Source organism: Heterodontus francisci, chromosome 6 (assembly GCF_036365525.1).
Source record: "Heterodontus francisci isolate sHetFra1 chromosome 6, sHetFra1.hap1, whole genome shotgun sequence".
In the NCBI taxonomy this organism is placed as follows: Eukaryota; Metazoa; Chordata; class Chondrichthyes; order Heterodontiformes; family Heterodontidae; genus Heterodontus; species Heterodontus francisci.
The window spans coordinates 46,053,228-46,075,846 of record NC_090376.1 but is presented as its reverse complement, the minus strand read 5'-3'; the positions used below and the strand labels follow the sequence as shown (position 1 = coordinate 46,075,846).

Here is a 22,619-nt window from a genome sequence, read left to right as displayed (position 1 = left end):
TGCAGGCACTCTTCAGTGTGAGATGTTAAAGCAGCATCGTCAGCAAAGAGGAGTTCCCTGATGAGGACTTTCCGTACTTTGGACTTTGCTCTTAGACGGGCAAGGTTGAACAACCTGCCCCCTGATCTTGTGTGGAGGAAAATTCCTTCTTCTAAAGACTTGAACGCATGTGAGAGCAGCAGGGAGAAGAAAATCCCAAAAAGTGTGGGTGCGAGAACACAGCCCTGTTTCACGCCACTCAGGATAGGAAAGGGGTCTGATGAGGTGCCGCTATGTTGAATTGTGCCTTTCATATTGTCGTGGAATGAGGTGATGATACTTAGTAGCTTTGGTGGGCATCCAATCTTATCTAGTAGTCTGAAGAGACCACGTCTGCTGACGAGGTCAAAGGCTTTGGTGAGATCAATGAAAGCAATGTAGAGGGGCCTCTGTTGTTTGCGGCATTTCTCCTGTATCTGATGAAGGGAGAACAGCATGTCAATGGTCGATCGCTCTGCACGAAAGCCACACTGTGCCTCAGGGTAGACGCGCTCGGCCAGCTTCTGGAGCCTGTTTAAAGGGACTCGAGCAAAGACTTTCCCCACTATGCTGAGCAGGGAGATTCCACGGTAGTTGTTGCAGTCACCGCGGTCGCCTTTGTTTTTATAGAGGGTGATGATATTGGCATCGCGCATGTCCTGAGGTACTGCTCCCTCGTCCCAGCACAGGCAAAGCAGTTCATGTCGTGCTGAGAGTATAGCAGGCTTGGCACTCTTGATTACTTCAGGGGTAATGCTGTCCTTCCCAGGGGCTTTTCTGCTGGCTAGAGAATCAGTGGCATCACTGAGTTCCGATTTGGTTGGCTGTATGTCCAGCTCATCCATGACTGGTAGAGGCTGGGCTGCATTGAGGGCAGTCTCAGTGACAACATTCTCCCTGGAGTACAGTTCTAGGTAGTGCTCAACCCAGCGGTCCATTTGCTTGCGTTGGTCAGTGATTATGTCCCCAGATTTAGATTTGAGGGGGGCGATCTTCTTGATGGTTGGCCCAAAAGCTCTCTTAATGCCATCATACATTCCTCTGATGTTTCCAGTGTCTGAGGCCAGCTGAATATGACTGCATAGGTGTTGCCAGTAGTCATTTGCGCAGCGCCTGGCTGTTCTTTGTGCAGTGCTTCTGGCTGCTTTAAGTGCTACGGATGTTGACTCGCTGGGGGCTTTCTTGTAGTTCAACAGTGCAATGCGCTTAGCGGCTATGACAGGTTCCAGCTCTTCAATATGAGATTGAAACCAGTCTGCATTCCTCTTCGCACGTTTGCCGTAGGTGGTCAAAGGTGACTCATAGATGGCGTCTCTGATGTGGGCCCACTTGGTCTCAGCATCCCCTGTGGGAGTACAAAGAACAAAGAAAATTACAGCACAGGAACAGGCCCTTCGGCCCTCCAAGCCTGCGCCGATCCAGATCCTCTATCTAAACATGTCGCCTATTTTCTAAGGGTCTGTATCTCTTTTCTTCCTGCCCATTCATGTATCTGTCTAGATACATCTTAAAAGACGCCATCGTGCTTTGAAGAGCTGTTACAAGTGAATTTAGAAATTTTTGTAACAGCTGTGGATGAGAAATTCTGCTCGTGTTGATGTGCGGGTGGCCCTTCTGCTTGGAATGATGCAACTTCTTTGGTCTGAGTCTAACCTTGTTGCACACCAGGCAGTCCGCACTGCGAAAGCTGCGTGTGATTTGAACACTGTTTAAGGAGGCTCACCTTGTGATGATGAGGTCTAGCTGGTACCAACGGCGCGATCTTGGGTGCCTCCATGAAACCTGGTGACAGGGTTTAATGTGAAAGAACGAGTTGGTGATGCAGAGGTTATGATAGGTACACAACTCAAGCAGTCTCTGCCCATTCTCATTCATCCTTCCAACGCCAAAGTGCCCAAGGCAGGAGGGCCATGAGTCATGGTCGGCCCCAACCCTGGCATTGAAGTCCCCCAGCAGGAACAGGTGTAATGTACCTCCTATATTCAATGTCTAAATCATTAATGTACACTACAAACAGTAAGGGTCCCAGCACCAATCCCTGCGGTACACCACTGGTCACAAGCTTCCAATCACAAAAACAACCCTGGACCATCACCCTCTGCCTCCTGCCAGTAAACCAATTTTGGATCCAATTTGCCAAATTGCCCTGGATGCCATGGGCTCTTAACTTCTTAACCAATCTCCCATGCGGGACCTTATCAAAAGCCTTACTGATGTCCATGTAGACTACATCAACTGCTTTACCCTCATCTGCATCTGTAGTCACCTCCTCGAAAAATTCAATCAAATTTGTTAGACACCATCCCCCCCTGACAAAGCCATGCTGACTGTTCTTGATTAATCCCTGCTTCTCCAAGTGGAGATTAATCCTGTCCCTCAGAATTTTTTCCAATAGTTTCCTTACCACTGATGTTAGACTCACTGCCCTGTAATTACCTGGTTTATCCCTACTACCCTTCTTGAATAATGGTACTACATTTGCTGTCCTCCAGTCCTCTCCCACTTCTCCTGTGACCAGAGAGGATTTGAAAATTTGTGTTCGAGCCCATGCAATCTCCTCCCTTGCCTCATTTAGCAGCCTGGGATACATCTCATCTGGGCCTGGGGATTTATCCATTTTTAAGCCCGCTAAAACCTCGAATACCTCCTCCCTTTCAATGCTAATTTGCTCAAGTATATCACAATCCCCCCCTCCCTGATCTCTACACCTACATCGTCCTTCTCCGTACTGAACACAGATGAACATTAATCATTTAAAACCTCACCTACGTCCTCCGGCTCCGCGCACAGATTGCCACTTCGGTCCTTAATGGGCCCTACTCTTACCCTGATTATCCTCTTGCCCTGAATATACTTAAAATGTCTTGGAATTTTTCTTTATCTTGCCCACCAGTGTTTATTCATGCCCCCTCTTCGCTCTCCTAATTACTTTTTTAAGTACCCCACTGCGCTTTCTATACACCTCTAGTCCCTCCGCTGTTTTCAGCCCTCTGAATCTGCCATTAGCCTCTTTTTTTCCCCCTGATCCAGTCCTCTATATCCCTTGGCATCCAGGGTTCCATGGACTTATTGGTCCTACCCTTCACCTTTACGGGAACATGTTGGCCCTGAACTCTCACTATTTCCTTTTTGAATGACTCCCACTGGTCTGATGTAGACTTTCCTACAAATAGCTGTTCCCAGTTCACTTTGGTCAGATACTGTTTTATCATATTGAAATCAGCCTTCCCCCAATTTAGTACCTTTATTTCCAGTCCATCTTTGTCCTTTTCCATAACTACCTTAAATCGTACAGATTTATGGTCACTATCCCCGAAATGCTCCCCCACTGACACTTCTACCCCTTGTCCGGCTTCATTCCCGAAGATTAGGTCCAGTACCACCCCTTCTCTTGTAGGACTTAGTACATGCTGGCTCAAAAAGCTCTCCTGAATGCACTTTAAGAATTCTGTCCCCTTTTAAGCCTTTTGCACTAAGACTATCCCAGTTAATATTGGGGAACTTGAAATCCCCTACTATTATTACCCTATTATTTTTTCACCTCCCTGAGATTTGCCTACGTATTTGCTCCTCGATCTCTCCCTAACTGTTTGTTTGTTTGGAGGCTTGTCATACACTCCCAGCAAAGTGATTGCCCCCTTTTTTGTTTTTAAGTGCTGCGGCCTCATTTGAGGAACCTTCCAAGATATCATCCCTCCTTACTGCAGTAATTGACTCCTTGATCAATGGTGCAATGCCACCTCCTCTTTTACACCCACCCCGTCACGCCTGAAGATTCTATACCCTGGAATATTAAGCTGCCAGTCCTGCCCTTCCCTCTGTGATAGCAATAATATCATATTTCCATGTGTTAATCAACGCCTTCAATTTATCTGCCTTACTTGTAAGACTGCTTGCATTAAAATAGATGCAATCCAGCCTTGCATCATTCGCTTGTGCCTTAACAGGTCTATATTTGCTCTGCCTTCCAGACTGACTTAGTTTCTCTTCTATATTTGGCTGTGCGTTACCCCTTACTGTGCCTCCACTCTGTATCCCACCCCCCTGCCAAATTAGTTTAAACCCCCCCCCCCCCCCCCCCCCCCAAACAGCACTCGCAAACCTCCCTGCAACGATGTTGGTCCCGTTTGGGTTCAGGTGCAACCCATCCGAGTTGTACATGTCCCACCTTGGCCAGAAACAGACCCAGTGATCCAGGAAACTAAAGCCCTTCCTCCTCACCATCTCTTCAGCCAGGCATTCTTCTGCTCTCTCCTCCTATTCCTCTACTCAATAGCACGTGACACCGGAAATAGTCCAGAGATTCCAACCTTTGAGGTCCTGCTTTTTAATCTGCTATCTAGCTCCCTAAATTCTTGTTGCAGGACCTCATCCCTCTTTCTACCTATATCTGCCTTTGCTATTGCTGCTTCGTTCCCTCGTGGCCATGAATTGGCTTTTGCCAGTTTTATTGGGAGTTTGTGTTTTATCCACCATGAGTGTTTATCATTTCCTGTCAGTGAAGATAAGATTTAAAAAAAACTAAAAGGCTTGTTACGGAGAGATGGTCAGCAGCGTGGGTAACTTCCACTCCTCACTTCCCAGTTGACCACAGTCATGTTTAGTTAAAAATGGTGTGTTTGTCCCTGAATGTTTTAGGGTCAAATAAACAAATGGCAGGTTTTCTTGTAGCTTTTTAAAAGAAAGATTAAATTTATTTAAAAAGCAAAAAATCCAAATTTCGCAACCTTTATCCACTCATGCATTCACACACGCATGCATACACAAGTATAGATAGATAGAGGGAGGAAGGGTAGGATGGAATTCAAGTTCGTAGGGAGGTAAGAATTTGTGGTTCACAGAAAACCTGTTGTAGCTTCCCGGGAGGAAAAGTCTTTTTAAATGTGCAGGCCTGGACGTTTGTAGTTGTGAGCTTGCTGAGGTGTTCGAAGATCTCTGGTGTTATAAACGTCATACTGGAGGCAGTGGCCACTTTAAGTTCCCTGCTGCAGCAAGTCGAAGTGTAGAATTAACAGCAAGGCTTCTTCCTTGTGCTGGTCCACACTCACAGCCTTTGGCTGGACTGGCTTTCATTGGTTTTTCTTCTCAATCTCCCCTCTCTCTTCTCAGAAGGCTACCTTTTAAGGTAAAACCCCATCATCTTTGACATTCTGTTGGGTGACACATGGCCCTCTCCCCTGGTGTGATCATGCGATGGTCCAGGATATGGAAACCATTGTTGTCTGTTGATGTCTAAATGGGGACCATTCTGTTATAATGATTCTGTTCTTCACCTGTTCTTTTTGTGTTGGGCTGTGAATCAGTTTGTTTCCAGAACCTTTTGTTAATTCGTTCATGTAGATAGGAGTCATCAATGTGCAATGGTGCTCCTTTCAATTTCAGTGGGTTCTCCGCAGAGCTATTCAGATGCAGTTCATGAATTTTGTCTTTGCAGACAGGTTTTTTGATTTCCAGTACAGGAGCGGTCACGTGACCGCTACTCCCTTTTGACTGTAGTACAAGTGTCCATGTTCTTGTGGTTTAATTTAACAGTTTTATTTTTCATAATTCCTCCAATTCATTGTTCATTTTCATCATGGTTCCAACCGTGCATGACAGGCTCTTTAAACTAATGAAGAGCGTTTTGGTTTACTGAGATATTTAAACTGGCAATATATGTTTCTACAAGTGCTCCTACAAATAGATTGCTGGTCTTTAACATTATAGTAGGGCCATGGGTCACAGTATGGATGTAGTACTAGGTCAGCATTGTACCGCCAGGCAAGCTCTGGGTCAGTAGGCCTCAGCTCCAAATGAGGCAGCTGCAAATAGTAGGGCGAGGTCTGCAAACAGGCAAGGGGATCCTAGATGTGTCTATTTGGTGAAAAAAAAACAAAAAAAGGCTTTAAACATGTGATAAACAGGAGAAAAGAACCCATGGAACTTTTTGCTGAATTGCTGCTGTAATTAGACAGATTTAAGAAACTGAAACTTGTCCAATAATGCTACTTAGTGACCACAACCTTATAACAAGCAGCAAAGGTTTACATAGGAAGGTTTCCAAATGAATGTTGCCATAAAAGTGCAACTCCATCTTGGCACAAGAGGTGAGTTTATGAACAGGAACAAAGGATTTGTAATAGTGGACATAGACATATTGATCACCTGCATCATTAATCAGATATTTTTTTAAGAACTGGACTTTTTAAAAAACATTGACAATGTATTCTATTGTTAAGATGGGGTTATGCCCATTTAAGGCTGCAAAATCTAATTAAGCAAAGGCTTAGATCAGAGTTCAGTTTGGTCAGTGAGTTTGAAAATTGCAAAGTACTTGTCAGTTTTAGGCTGCTGTAGTACCCAGCATTTTCAATCTGTTTGCATCTGCAACAAAGTGTGCCATCTGGACTGTGATAAGTCTTTAGATATATAATGTATGTCTAAATATATTAAAATTATTTTTATGCTCCACTGAAAACTTTTATGTGTACATTTCCTGTGCACCTCTTCCAAAAGCTTGGGGTTGGAGTTGATTTTTTTAATGACTGTTGGTTGAAGGCAGATAGGCTGAGTTTGTTTATCGAATTTCTGTGGATGCATCAGCATTTATTTAGTCTGCTGAAGTGCTGAATGTTTTTAGTTTCTGCATAGTTCTGAAATAATTTAAGAAAAAGAGAACAAATTTCAAAAGCTTTTTTTTCAGATAAATGTTATACTTGTTTGTTTCAAAGGAGAGGCTTTGTGCATGTTGGGGAAGAGAGGGAGAGAGCGAGTGAGGAAAGACTGCACGTCTGTTATAACTTTTGCTTGGCAAACTTCAGTAAGCTTATTAAACTGAGATATTGTCTGTCTTCTTATTTTAAGTTCATTTTTCAAGTTTAAAGAAACAAATTAGTTGAATTTTGGAGCAAAGAGAAATCTTCTGATTATCGTCTGTGTTTTATTGACAGAAATATTACTGACACCTGTGAGGCAGAGAGGGGGAAACAGAAAAAGAGTGTGAGTGTCTTTTGTCATACTAATTTGAGTTTATTTCACAAAATTCAATTTTGAAAGCTCGCAGTCTCTCATTGGCACTTGTGTCTGGTGCTCTTCGAAAATGGAAATTTTCGAATTATTAATAGCTTTTAAATGTAGGCACCTCGTTTAATTTGAGTTTGAGAAAAAGTTACATTATTGAAACAAATGAAAAAGCTTAAATTTCCACCTGTGTTTTCTAGATTATAATTAGAATTTTCTTACAGTTTAAGATAGAGACAGAGACATACACACATCTAGGAACCTATCACATAACATCAAATTTAATCTTTGCAGAGATCCCTTGTATATAGACCAGTGTTGCCCTCCAAGTGCCGATTTTCTCTCCCCTTATTGCTGATGGACACAAGGAATACACTTGTGAGGCAGCACACTCATCCCACCAATTTTGCTGATTGAAACTATTATTATGGTAAATTTCTGCATTAGATTGCTGATGTCGGAATTGAATATCTTGCTGTTTCTAGTTAAAGAAACTAACAGAGGTAATTTAGAATTGCAACAGAATGGTATAAGATTAGCCAGACAAAATGGTAGCATAGGTTTGCAGCTTTCTAAAAGAAGCGTCAATCCTAATTGAATGTGATGGTTCTATTTTTTTAAATCCCATACCTATGGGAGGCAGTCTGTATTTCAGGGGCTTATGCTTTTTATTGGGTACAGGTGTGCATTTGTAGTGTTGAACTTGTTTATGTATTAGTTCCACCATCAGATGTATGAACAATTACTGGATATTCTGCTCATTGTTGTTTTTCTGAAGGAGCTATTTAAATTTGCAACAAGAATTCTAAAATGTACATGTTTATAGTTTCTAGCTGGTTGCCTACCTGGCTGATGTTGGCACTTTTGCAGCAATCTATTGGCATCCTTCATTTGCAAGAGATGATGGGAATGCAGCCTCAGAACTTTGATGAGATCAGATGAGATTATCTGCTACACTTCTTTTGATGGCTGAACAAACCGATTCCGGAAAGGCAAAGTCTGCCACAAGTGCCACACATGAAGTTTTCCCTTGCCTGTGGTGCAAGATGATCTCTGCTGACACCTTGTTTTCAGGGCTGGTGTCTGCTTTGGAGGTCCAGCAACATGTCATGGTAGTGAGTTCTGGCCCACAGCTGGTGTTGTCATTTGCATTGATCATCAGCTAGAGTTTCCTGCTTGTCATGATTGGTGTTTAGGGTTTTCATGTATCTCTTGACCGACAGCATCTTTGAATCGGAGCTTTGGGTACCCTGCTGGTCTCTTGGCGTGGGCTAGCTCCCCATATAGCATATCCTTGGGGATGGGGCCATCTTCCATCCTGTGCACATGCCCAAGCCAGCGAAGCCTTCTTTGCTTTATTCGGGGTAGCATGCTTGGCATTTTGCCCTAGAAAGGACTGCTTCATTGGTGACTTTGTCTTTCCATGTGATGCCAAGGATGCATTGTAGTCACGGGGATGGAAGCTATTCAGCCTTTTTCTTGGTAGTTGTAAGATGCCCAGGCTTTGCTGCCATACAGTAATGTCCTGAGGTTACAGGCCTTGTAGATGAGCATTTTGGTCCTGTGGTTCAGTTTGTTGTTTATCTGTGCCCTTTTTGTTAGTTGGCCAAGGTTGGTGGCTTCCAATGCGTGTGCTGAGTTCTTCATCAAGAGACAGATTGTCTGTCACCATAGATCCAAGGTAGCAGAATTTGCTTACTGCTTCTAGTGGTGTTGTTGAGTCTGATTGTAGACGGAGACATAATACCCTGTCCCGTAACTACAGTTTTCTTGACACTCATGGCAAGGGAGAACATGACACAGGCATGGGACAGACAATCCATGAGCCTTTTGGATTTAGTCTTCTGTCTGGACAACTACTGCAGTACACTGAAGTTCTCTGATAAGGACATGCCACACTTTTGTCTTGGCTTTCAGTCTTTATAGGTTGAGGAGCTTCCCGTCTGTGTGTGGAGGTACACTCTTTTCTTGTCGGCAGGGAAGGCATATGTCAGGAGGAAAGAGAAAAAAAATACTAAACCGAGTAGGGGCTGAGACGCAGACCTGTTTTACCCCATTCTTGATCTCAAAACTGTCAAGCGGTGAAGCTGTCGAACTGAATGGCACCAGGCATGTTATCTTGGAAGGACAGTATGAGACGTATGTGAAGCTTGGGAGGACAGCCAATTTTCTTTAGTATCCTGCTCATGGTGTCAGATGCTTTTGTGAGATCAACACTGGTAGACTGGTGTTTGCTGCTCTCTGCACTTCTCTCGCATTTTCGCAGCAATCATCGAGGAGGTGAAAGTGATTGCCCTTTATATCAAGGCAGCATTTGATTGAGGAACCCTACCCAAATTGAAGGTAATGGAAATCGGGGAAAACTCTTCACTGGTCGGTGTCATACTGAGCGCAAAGGAAGATGGTTGTGGTTGTTGGAGGCCAATTATCTCAGCCCCAGGACATTGCTGCAAAAAAACCTCAGGATACCGTCCTAGGCCCAACCATTTTCAGCTGCTTCATCAATGACCTTCCCTCTATCAGAAGGTCAGAAGTGGGAATGTTTGCTGATGATTGTATGATGTTCAGTAGCTTTCGCGACTCCTCAGATACTGAAGCAATCCGTGTCCATATGCAGCAAGACCAGGACAGCATTCAGGCTTGTGCAGATAAGTGGCAAGTAACAGTTGTACCACACAAGTGCCAGGCAATGACCATCTCCAACAAGAGAGAATCTAACCACCCTCCTGTTGACATTCAATAGCATCACCACCGCTGAATCCCCCGCTATCTACATTCTGGGGGGTTATCATTGACCATAACTGAACTGGAGCTGCCGCATAAATACTGTGGCTACAGAACAGCTCAGAGGCTGGGAATTCTGCGGCAGGTGATTCACCTCCTGACTCCCCAAAGCCTGTCCACTGGCTACAAGGCACAAGCCAGGAGTGTGATGGAATGCTCTCCACTTGCCTGGATGAGTGCGGCTCCAACAACACTCAGGAAGCTGAACACCATCCAGGACAAAGCAGCCCGCTTGAATGGCACCCTATCCACCACCTTGAACATTCGCTGTCTTCACCACCGCACAGTGGCAGCAGTGTGTATCATCTACAAGATGCACTGCAGCAACTCGCCACGCTGTCTTCGACAGCACCTTCCAAACCCACGACCTCTTACACCTAAAAGGACAACAGCAGGTGGTGTAGAGAAAATGTCCCTAAATTAGTAATCCAGAGGCCCAAGCTAATGCACTGGGGATACAGGTTCAAATCCCACCATGGCAGCTGATGGAATTTAAATTCAACCAATTAGTAAAAAAAAAAATTTGGAATTGAAAGCTAGTTTCAGTAGTGGTATCATGAAACTATCATCGATTGTTGTAAAAACCCATCTGCTTAACTAATGTCCTTTTTACTGAAGGAAATTTGCCATCCTTACTTACCTGGTCTGGCCGACATGTGACTCCAGACCCACAGTAATGTGGTTTACTCTTAACTGCCCTCTGAAGTGGCCGAGATACCAGGAAATGAAGAAAATATATAGGATCAGGGTGGAGTGGAGAAGGAAGAAGGAGTTGATGTCCTTGTGCAAAAATGCTCTCAAAGTACACAAATGTAACTCATTCGTACATTTGAACACTCCTGAATGTAATACACTTGGAAAATACGTCACTTTAATTAGTTGTAAGCTATTCCTTCCTGCTTTACTCAAAGCTAGTGCTCGTTGTCTTTTAATTTAATGCCTAATATGATACAACTACTGTTATGTTATGCTTTGTTGTGCAAGCCTATGGATGATGCAGAGAAATGTTAAAACCCAGACACTGCAAAAGGATCTTTCCATCTGAATTTTTGAAACTTTTGGATCCTACAATTAGGCTACACATTTGATTATGTACTTGTTATAACAGAATTAGGGAAATTCTGTCTGGAGATTGTCAACAGCCCAATCACATTAGGAGAATTTTCCTACAGCATCTGCTTGCCTACATGAATAGGAAACAGATCATGGTTCCCAATCTCTGTTTTTTGTGTGACCAGGACTTGCTCTGCCTACCCAAATTATGCTATTTTTCGCAAAAAAGCTGAGGAAAGTTGTGGGTCCTGGATCTTTTTAGTGTTGATGTAGGAAAGCAGATTTGATGGGTTAATGTCTATAGCACTGTGCTTCCTACAAAAGTTTTGTTTTTAGTTTGGGTAGGCAAATGGTTGTGTGCATTATGTGACATACAAATGAGGGAAATATATCCTGTAATGTATTTTCTATCATGTGCACCCAAGAACCAATGGCATCCAATGTTGCTCAGGGCTGTGGTAGAATTAATATAAAGTCTTCCCTACTGCAATGAATAGAGCAGGATAGAAACCAGCTGTAGGTCTCATGAAATTTTAAAATAAATTTTTGGTTGGGGTTGGAGGGGTAAGATTTCCTTCCTTCCCAAGGTGGGTAATCCAGCTGCATCATGAATAGTACAAGTGCCTGTCCAAAATATTTAACCACCTTGACTTGGGTCTGGATGCAACTAATGGGCAGACAGAAGTCCTATCCTGCTGTACTTGAGTTAATGATGTGGTATTGGAGAAAATTCTGGACTCTCCTAGAGGTCCAGTATACGGTTTTATTTAGTGTTATTCTGTCTGTCATTGCTCCAGATCAGGGTTGAGTAGAGTTCATTCAGAACGTGAGCATAGATGATCAAGAAGAGGAAACTGTTGAGGTGTCGTGTCTGGGGTTTCGTACGACATAATTCCCTGAAGTTTAATAAGTTAGGTCAGCTAAACGCTGTTTGCAGTCTAAATTGAGCAGTTTGCCATTCGCTATATAGAGTTTGCCCAATATGCTCATCTGAGCTGAATGACTAAATGAGAAACTTAGATTCAGAAATTAACAGCTGTAAATGTGGTTTAAAACTAAGTTTAAGCAGATGTAATTATATTTGTTACTTTGTATGGAGCAATTGCTGTATACAGTGCTTAGTAGAGCAAATTGTAGCTCTCTAATTGGATGAAAAACTTTTACTAAGAACACATCATATATAGTCTTTTTTGTCTGAGTTCTTGCCAACAGAAAACCCCTTTCTGCAATAATTTTTTATTTTTGTTTTGTATAGGAAAGATGACAAAGACTACGCTTTAAAACAAATAGAGGGTACTGGAATTTCTATGTCTGCTTGCAGAGAAATAGCAGTAAGTAAACACCATAGTTTTTAATATTCTAAATGCAAAGCTGGAGCAAAATAACATTTTACTCACTTTTGCTTGAGGGTAAGCCATCCCTTGAAAAAGTTAATCAAGTTTCTCAGATATTGGAAATAAACAAAATAAAAAGTTAAGTCAATTTGAATTGTTATTGGTGGGCGAGATACAAGATTGTCCAGGATGCAAACAAGTAATTGGCCCACAGACCACAGGAGTGGCATATCATTATAGAATACATATTGGACATAGAATTTCCTAATAATTATCAGATGTTTATTAAAAGATCAATTCCCAGTAGTGATGATAAACTGCTAGACCTTTTTTGTGAACAGGGACATGGTGTACAGTCAGCATCTGTTCTAATGACTCACAAATTGAAAGACAGAAGACCAGCTCCAAAAAATGTCAACTGAATTATTCATTGCTTTGGGTAAGAGTACCTGGGAGTGGTTCCAAAGTTATGACCTATTCCCTGTGAGCAGATTATTTTAACCTGCATCAATTCTTCCTGTCATATAATTGGTCTCTTAATTTCCATGGATGTATTTTTTTTACATATTTATCTTAAAGAATTTCCTGAAATTTGTGTAATTTCCAGGTCTATCTACTGCACCTAGTTTACTGTGCATTGTTCCCCTCAAGTACAAGTCATTTTATTTTGTCCTTAGTTTCTTAAGGCCATGCACTGTATAATTTAACCATTTGATTTTTAGTTTGACAGCATCACTTATCACTCCCCCATTAGAATCCAAAAGTAGTCAGACTCTAGGTTGACTACTAAATGTACTGCTGAAAGATTTCTACGTTGTTAGAGGTGTGAGTCCTTCAGGTGAGAATTTAAATTGAGGCTTTGTGTTGCTATTGCGTTGGTTCAGGTAAATGTTAAAGATCCTATTGTACTAATGACAAAAGAGCTAGGAATCTTTCCTTAAACCAACACCACCAAAGAACAGTGAGGTAATTCTTCTTTGTAAGATCTTTCTGTGTATAACATGAGCACCAAGTTTGCCTGCATAAGTGTCTGAACTTTAGGTGTCAGCCGTGGCCATGTGATAGCACTCTTGTCTTTGTCAGAAACTCATGAGTTCACATCCTACTATAGAGGTCGTTTTACTGAACAAATGATTTGCTTGCCACTAATGTTTTAGAGCAGTGTTGTAAATACTTATTTTTTAGAAAATGTGTTATTGAAATGAAATAACTTAGGTGGGATATGATCGTTTGTGTTTGGAGATCAGTTTAAGAATCTCTTTTCTCCGTTAGTGATTTTTAACCGTGGCACATAGCCCTTTTGAATGATATATTCAAAAGCTGTGAATCAGAAAAGGGGTGATGCAGTGTAGCGTTTAATCCCAGAAGGTCACAATCTGTAAGTATCACAACACATACCCCTGGTTTTGCTTTGGAGCTATGGTGTGCCACAAATAGGTTAACTTGTCTAGACATTATGATATCTACAGTCAAGATTGACTTGATTCTGTTTATGGAGCTTGATTGGCCTTTAAAGCTATTTTCAGCTAATCGGGGACAATTTTTTCATTGTTGCCTATTCTTCCAGAACAAAGGGTTCCTGTTGCTCGAGAACATGCCAATAAACACAAACAACCCCACATGGTGTACAGGGTGCAACTTCAAAATTTGTCAATGATACGAAACTTGGAAACATTGTGAACTATGAGGAGGATAGTGTAGAACTTCAAAAAGAACTTCAAGTTGGTGGATTGGGTGGACAAGTGGCAGATGAAATTTAATGTAGAAATATGATCTATTTGGTAGAAAGAATGAAGAGAGACAATATAAAATAAAGGGTACAATTCTAAAGGGGGCGAAGGAGCAGAGGTACCTGGGTGTATATGTGCATAAGTCATTGAAGGTGGCAGGACAAGTTGAGAGAGCGGTTAATAAGGCATTGGGGTACTGAATTTCATGAATAGGGGCTCGGAGTACAAAAGCCAGGAAGTTATGTTAAAATTGTACAGAACACGAGAGTATTGTGTCCAGTTGTGTGTGCCACATTTTAGGAAAGCTATGAAGGCATTAGCGAGAATGCAGAAAAGATTCATGAGGAACTTCAGTTATGTAGATAGATTGGAGAAGTTGGGACTCTTTTTCTTGGAGAAGAGAAGTTCAAGAGGTTTGATTGAGGTGCTCAAAATCATGAGGGGTCTGGACAGAGTTGATGCGGAAAAACTGTTCCCATTGGTAGAACGATTGAGAACAAAAGGGCACAGATTTAAGGCATATGGCAAAAGTAGCAACGGTGACATTAGGGAAAACTTTTTTATGTAGCGAGTGGTAAGGATCTGGAATGTACTGCCTGAGAGTTTGGTGGAGGCAGGTTCAATCGAGAGGGAATTAGACTGTTATGTGAAAAGGAAGAATGTGCAGGGCTATGGGGAGAAGGCGGGGGAGTGGCACTAGGTAAATCACTCTTTTGGAGAGCCAGTGCAGGCAGGATGGGTCGAATAGCCGCCGCCTTTGCTGTAACGATTCTGTGATATCACTTAACCACAAACTGCTGCATTCAGCTTCCTTCTCCCTGCACCTACATCCTCATTTCTGAATTAATTGAGGTTGACTTCCTACTCCCCTCAGTCATCCTCGACATTGTACACCTTCTCCATTAACCTCAATCCTCATCAAACTGGTCTCCATCAAACTTATCACTTGCTCTTAATCTTCCCCAGTTAAACTGTTGAGTACAGAATATTGTCGTCTTCAGCTCTTCTTGCTGAGAAGAGCAAACACCACCCTCCCTGACCCTGCCGACCACTTACAAAGCTACAGTTATGTCACCTGACTGTAGCAGGTGTGTTTTGTTATTCGGGTTTAACACCCTTCGTGTTTTATTTATCAAATAAACAGACAGCAACAGGTTTTCTTGTAAGTTTAAAAATAGAAAATCAATTGTTTAATGATCAATATGTTTTGTTCCGAAATTGTTGCAACCGCATCCACTCATGCATTTGCTCGCACCCACACACACTAGAGAAAGATAGAGAAGGGAAAAAGGGGGAAACAATTGTAAGTGGGGGGTAGGTTTCGGGGGAGATCACGGTAAACTCTTGGATTCTCTTCGAATCGTTATTTGCATGCCTGAGGTGGTTGTAGATTTCTCTCTCGGTTGAAAGTTCAGTTGTAGTTCACTGCTGTATAGCAGCATAGATGCAGAATTCTACCACAGGGCACATGCCTTCTGGTTTGTTGGAAGCAAGCTTCTCTGCTGCTTTTTTCTCTCTCTGGGGGTGTGTTTCTCGAGGCTGCTTTTTTTTAAGGTAAAACTGTGTTATTTCTCCCCTGGTAGGAGACACTTTTTTTTCTCCTCCCCCATGGTGATCGCACAATGGCTCATGACATGGCTACTTCGCACCTTCTTTGTTTCAGAAGAAGACATTCAATTCTGGAATGTTTTTGGATGGGTACAATTGACACCTCTTGGCTTTGAAGAGCTTCCTTTGTCCCTTTCAGACAGTTTGAATATACAAAGGCCAAGGCCTTTTTTCTTCTTTGACTGTTTTGGAGCATTGTTTACTTTTTAAAAAGGAAAGTCCTTTTTTTAAAAAGACAAAGTCTGTTTTTTTAATAAATCTTCAGGTTTAGTCCATAATTTGTATCATCGTACTTCTTGTGTGTGTGACATTACCTTCATTATTGCCATCCTGTAAGATCTCATCTCTAATTTCTTTAATTGCAGCCCCATCTCCAGCTGACACTTTTTCTCCAAGAACTTCTCATTGCCAAACAACTATGCACTCATCTCTCTCAACAATCACTGCACCATATGCTTCAGAATTTTTGATACATCAGTAGTATAGGCACCAGCCTGGTTAGAGATAAAAATTGTATCCCGTGCTAGAACTATAAATTTGTTGCTGTTTATTCTCATTGGTCTTGCTGTTGCTTTGGGCATTGTTGACTACCAGTAATGAAGCACAATTGTATAAACCAAAACTAGCAACTTAGTCTGAAAGCTTGGAAAGGAATTTCCCTTTAAAGAGCAAACTTGTATTCATATGGCACTTTAATTGCCTGGCTTTTTTTGGTTGTAATGACAGTGAAACTGTCAGCTTTTGCCATCATTGCAACTGTGAAACTGACAGCAACCTCTGGTCTGCACATGCACAGCTAAACGCAGAAATCCAGAAGTTGCCTTGGTGAGTTGCTGCCCCTCCACATGGTGCATGGTTCAAGTCCCTACAGATAGCAATATTTAGAAAATGCTGAAGTGACGAGAACTTCCCCTTTTCATAAAAATCATAGAATTGTACAACACCAAAGTAACCCATTTTGTCTGTTGGGTCTTTGCCAGCTTGCAATCTAGTTTGTCCTGGTCCTCTGCTCTTTCCCCATATTCATGCATTTTTTTTCTCCTTTAAATATTTATCCATTTCTCTTTCGAAGGCTACTGTTAAATCTGTATCTACCACCCTTTTAGGCAACGTACTCCAAATTCTAACCGCTTGTTGCATAAAGATTTTCCTCATGTCACCTCTGGTTCTTTTGCCACCCATCTTAAGTCTCTGCCCTTGGTTATTGACCCTACAAACATTGGAAACATTTTCTCTTATTTACCCTATCCAAACCATTCATGATTTTAAACACCTATCAAATCCCTCCCTTTGCCTTCTCTGCTCTGAGGAGCACAACTCCAACTTCTCCAGTCCATCCATGTAACTGTAATCCCTGGAACCATTCTAATAAATCTGTTCTGTACCCCCTCCAAAGCTTTCTCATTCTTTCAAAGGTATAGTGCCCAGATTTGGACACAATACTCCAGTGAGGACTGAACTAGTGTTTTATATAGGTTTAGCATAACTTCCTGCCTTTTATACTCTCTGTCTTCATTTATAAAGCCCAGTATCCTATGTGCTTTATTAACTGCTTTGTTAATCTATCCTACCATCTTCAAAGACTCGTGCACAAGCACTCCCAGGGCGCACTCTTATTTTATTTATTTATTTAGAGATACAGCACTGAAACAGGCCCTTCGGCCCACCGAGTCTGTGCCGACCATCAACCACCCATTTATACTAATCCTACATTAATCCCATATTCCTACCACATCCCCACCTATCCCTATATTCCCCTACCACCTACCTATACTAGGGGCAATTTATAATGTCCAATTTACCTATCAACCTGCAAGTCTTTGGCTGTGGGAGGAAACCGGAGCACCCGGCGAAAACCCACGCAGACACAGGGAGAACTGGCAAACTCCACACAGGCAGTACCCAGAATTGAACCCGGGTCACTGGAGCTGTGAGGCTGCGGTGCTAACCACTGCACCACTGTGCCGCCCTCTGTTCTTGCATCCCTTTAAAACTGTACCACTTAGCATGTAATGTCTTTCCTCATTCTTCATATCAAGATGTGTCACCTCACGCTTTACAGCGCTGGATTTCATCTGCCAAGTGTCCACCCATTCTGCCTACCTCTCTCTGTCCTCTTGAAGCATGTCACTGTATTTCTCACTGTTAACTATGCTTCAAAGTTCTGTGTCATCTGCAGATTTTGAACTGTGCCCTGTACTGAGTCCAAGTTATCATATCAAAAACAGCAGTGGACCTAGGTCTGAACCTTCAAGAACTCCACTATACATTTCCCTTAAGTTTGAGAAACAGTCATTGACCACATCTGTTTTCTAGCCCTTAGGCAGTTTTGTATCCATGCTGCTACTGCTCCTTTTATCCCATGGCCTTCAATTTTACTAATAAGCCTAGTATATGTGATACTTTATCAAAGTCCATATACACAATATAAATGGCACTGCCCTCATCCACCCACTGTTGCCTCAACAAAAAACTCAATCAAGCTAGCCAAACACAATTTGCCCTCAACAAATTTGTGCTGGCTGTTCTTTATTGGTCTTTTCTCATCCAGTGGCTGTTAATTTTCTCCCTGATTATTGTCTCTAAAAGCCTCCCCACCAACAATGTTAAACTGATTGGATTTGAAACGTATACTGTTAAAGTCCCCCCAAAAAAGCCACAAACTGAGAATGCTGGAAATACTCAGCAGGCCGTGTAGCATTTGTGGGGAGAGATGCAGAGTTAATGTTTCAGGTCTGTGATCTTTCATCAGTTGTGAAACGTTAATTCTGTTTTTCTCTCCACAGATGTTGCTTGGCCAAAAAGGTTTTCCAGCATTTCTATTTTTGTTTCAGATTTCCAGCCTCCACAGTTTTTTTTGCTTTTGTCGCAAAATAGATACACTTTGTTAATGAGGTATAACTGTGTTTTTAGTGTTGTACTAATTCATAACTACTGCTGAAGAACCTCACTGGCCCTGAAAAGCTAACTTTATGTTTGTGTAATGTAAAATTTTTCCATTATGATAAATGCATAGTTTTTTCAATCATTTAAAATTTATGATATTTCACCACCTAATGTGTATATCCCAATCTTGATTTCACTCTCTAAAATTTGTAATAAATGAAGGATAATTAGTGCATTTTATTTCCTGATTTGCTGTTTGTAAGAATACTTCAGTGTGACTGGTTGCTCACCCTGCTTGATGACATCACTGTTGCTGGAAACCCGGAGAGTCCCTTGATTTGGCGCCAGATTCAAATTAACTTTGGGAAAGGTGAAATCCGCGCTACAGAGATCACTAGGTCTTTGTAGACAGCTTTCTTCAAGGGCAATGGCGAATGCTGTCACTTGGCCGCTGGCCACAAAACCCTGGCCATTGTGTTCTCAAAGCTTATCAAAGTGGTTCATTGCTAATTCACTACTTTTTGAGTTGAAGTCACTGTTTGGTAGGTAAACACAGCAGCCAATTGGGCATAGTAAGGTCCCAAATATAGTAAATGAGATGAATGACCAGTTAGTCTGTTTATTGATTGGTATTGGTTGAGAGACAGGACACAGGGATAATACTGTGTTCCTTTCCAAATAATACCATGTAATCTCCTGCATCCTAATGGGCAGACAAGCCTTTGCTTTAATGTCTTATCTGGAATATGACACTAACAAATGTGCAGGATTCCCACAACCTGATTATCTGGTCAAGTCCTGGAGTGGGGATGGAACCCATGTCCATTTGACTCTGATGTTTGGGTGCTACCTGTAAACCAAGCTAATGCTTTGTATAATGGTTTACTTGATTTGTTTCTTGTTTCCTCTCATGCCTATGATTTTCCATGATAATTGCATCAATAGTGATGGATGGATGGATGGAGGGACATGCCTATTTAAAGGCTCATATGTTATAGTGAAACTGAAATTAATAGCATGTGAAACATAAGATTGAATTACATAATTTTCTGTATTGTCTCCTGAGCACCTTTTTTGTATTCAGGATGTTTTTGGCTGCTATTGATTAGTTAAGATGCAAGATAAAAAGACAAAACAAAGACTTGCATTTAGATAGCGCCGTGCATGACCTCAGCCAATTAGATACTTTTGAGTGTAGTCACTGTTGTAATGTAGGAAAATACAGCAGCCAATTTGCATGTGGCAGGTTCCCACAAACAGCAGTGTGGCAATGACAAGATAATCTGTTTTGCTGATGTTGGTTGATGGAGAATTATTGATCTGGACACAAGGGAGAACTCCCCTGAGACAGTAGGTGCTATAGGTCATGACTCATCTGAAGGACAGCACCTAGGACAGTCCAGCACTCCCTCAGCACTGCACTGGAGTGTTGGCCTAGCTTTTATGCTCAAGTCTTAAATCCAGTACTATCTGATTTGGGCATGAGTGCCACCAACTTAGCCACATCTGATACCAAAAGGGTGGTGGACCTTAAAATTCTGATAGAATATAAGGCCGATATGCAGGCCTTTTTAAAATACTTCGCTAACATTTAATTACAAAGCAGTTCTTTATACTCATAATTTTTGCCCTGGTAAAATTATATTTGATATGGGACAGTGAACAGTTATGTTTTAATGAACTTAAAAACTAGTGACCTCTTAGAGTGGCAATGAATAGAATTCAGCCTCACCATTCTGGCAGAAGGATCACTGGAAGGTGCTGTTGAGACATTGAATAGTTCATGCCTACTAAACTTCAGTTTGAAACATCTAGTTCGGCAAAAGGTACCATTTATTGCTGAGCATGCTCCAGACAAACAGCATTATTGCCAGCAGACTGTATTTATAATGGATAAAATATTCAGAATTAGTTTTGATTTCTATGGTCAGTATATCATAAAAACATAGAATTTTACGGAAGAAGGCTTGCACAGCGCTGTGAAAGATATATCCACTTGGCTTTATATCCTTTTACATTTATCTTCAAATATTGATCCAGTGCCCTCACCTGTCTGCCTGTCGCAGATGCATCTGTCCATGACAATATCGGTAGGAGTGACCACCGCACAGTTCTTCTGGTGATGTAGTCCCGTCTTCAAAATGAGGACACCTCCCATAATGTTGTATGGCACCACCACTGTGCTGATTGGGATACATTCAGAACAGATCTAGTAATTGTGCGTGGGAAATCATATCTCAAGAATTTGAGTGAGTTTTTTGAGGTGACCAAGAGTTTTGACGAGGGCAGGGCGATGGACGTTATCTACGTGGACTTTAGCAAGGCCTTTGACAAGGTCCCGCATGGTAGGCTGGTCCAGAAGGTTCAAACAATGGGATCCAGGGTGAGCTAGCAAATTGGATACAAAATTGGCTTGATGATAGGAGGCAGAGGGTGGTAGTGGAGGGTTGTTTTTCAGATTGGAGGCCGGTGACCAGTGATGTGCCGCAGGGATCGGTGCTGGGCCCTCTGTGATTTATATTAATGACTTGGATGTGAATGTAAGTTTGCAGATGACACCAAAATTGGTGGTATAGTGGACAGTGAAGAAGGTTGTCTAAGGTTACAACAGGATATAGATCAACTAGGAAAATGGGCAAGGGATTGGCAAATGGAATTTAACGCAGACAAGTGCAAATTGATGCATTTTGGGAAGTTAACCCAGGGCAGGACATATACAGTGAATGGCAGGGCCCTGGGGAGTGTTGTTGAGCAGAGAGACCTTGGGGTGCAAGTACATAGTTCCCTGAAAGTGGCAACACAGGTAGACAGGGTGGTGAAGAAGGCATATGGCATGCTTGCCTTCATCGGCCGAGGCATTGAGTACAAGAGTTGGGATGTCATGTTACAGTTGTACATAATGTTGGTTAGGCCGCATTTGGAGTATTGTGTACAGTTCTGGTCGCCGCACTACAGAAAAGATGTGATTAAGCTGGAGAGGGTGCAGAAAAGATTCACAAGGATGTTGCCTGGTTTGGAGGCCTTGAATTATAAAGAGAGATTGGATAGGCTGGGTCTGTTTTCCCTGGAGCGAAGGAGGCTGAGAGGACATGATAGAGGTATATAAAATTATGAGAGGCATAGATAGAATAGATAGCCAGAGTCTGTTTCCCATGGTAGGGGTGACTAAAACTAGAGGGCATAGATTTAAGGTGAGAGGGAGGAGGTTTAGAGGAGGTTTAAAGGGGATCAAAGGGGTAAATTTTTCACACAAAGAATAGTGGGTATCTGGAATGAGCTGCCAGAGGAGGTGGTGGAGGCAGGAACAGTAGCGACATTTAAGAGGCATCTGGACAGGTACTTGAATGAGCAAGGCATAGAGGGATATGGAGTTAATGCAGGCAGGTGGGAGTAGTTTTGATAGGCATTATGGTCGGCATGGACGCGGTGGGCCGAAGGGCCTGTTTCTATGCTGTACGACTCTGACTCTAGTTCAAAACTAGGCATCCATGAGGCACTGTGGGCCAGCAGCAGAATTTATTCCACCTCTATCTATAACCTCATGGCCCAGCATATCCCTCACGCTACCATTACAATCAAGCCAGGGAACCAATCCTGGTTAAATGAGTATAGGAGAGCATGCCAGGAGCAGCACCAAGCGTACCTGTAAATGAGGTGCCAACCTGGTGAACTGACCTCATAGGACTACGTACATGCTGACCAGTCTAAACAGCATTCTTTGGGTAGAGGTAAGTGACCTAACCATCGGATCAGCTCAAAGCTCTGCAGTCCTGCCACATCCAGTGGGAATAGTGATGGTCAATCAAACAACTGATGCAAGAAGGAGGCTCCATGGACATCCCTATCCTCAACGATGATGGAAGCCAGCATGTGAGTACAAAAGACAAGGCTGCTGCTAACCATCTTCAGCCAGATGTGTCGAGTGAACGGTCCATCTCAGCCTCCTCCCGAATTCCCCACTATCACAGATGCCAGTCTTCAGCCAGTTTGATTCATTGCATGTGATTTTGAGAAATGGCTGAGTAAACTGGATACAGCAAAGGCTATAGACCCCAGCAACATCCTGGCTATGGTGTTGAAGATCTGTGCTCAAGAACTAGCCGTGCCTCTGGCCAAGCTGTTCCAGTATATCTACAACACTGGCATCTACCCGTCAAAGTGGAAAGTTGGCCATGCATGCCCTGCCCACAAAAAGCAGGACAAATCC

At 42.4% G+C, this 22,619-nt stretch overlaps 1 protein-coding gene across 8 annotated transcripts in view; it reads left to right on the top strand.

The window, feature by feature from the left end:
* cdk8 (cyclin dependent kinase 8) overlaps nt 1-22,619 on the top strand; it is a 198,041-nt gene that overhangs the window by 37,159 nt on the left and 138,263 nt on the right. For 5 of the 8 annotated variants that reach the window (XM_068033590.1, XM_068033594.1, XM_068033592.1 and 2 more), the window contains exons 2-3: nt 6,948-6,996; nt 12,110-12,185. In XM_068033590.1, the coding sequence (XP_067889691.1) occupies nt 6,948-6,996; nt 12,110-12,185 (125 nt within the window). The remainder of the gene's footprint in view (nt 1-6,947; nt 6,997-12,109; nt 12,186-22,619) is intronic. The other 3 variants (XM_068033588.1, XM_068033589.1, XM_068033591.1) reach the window with 1 other exon arrangement.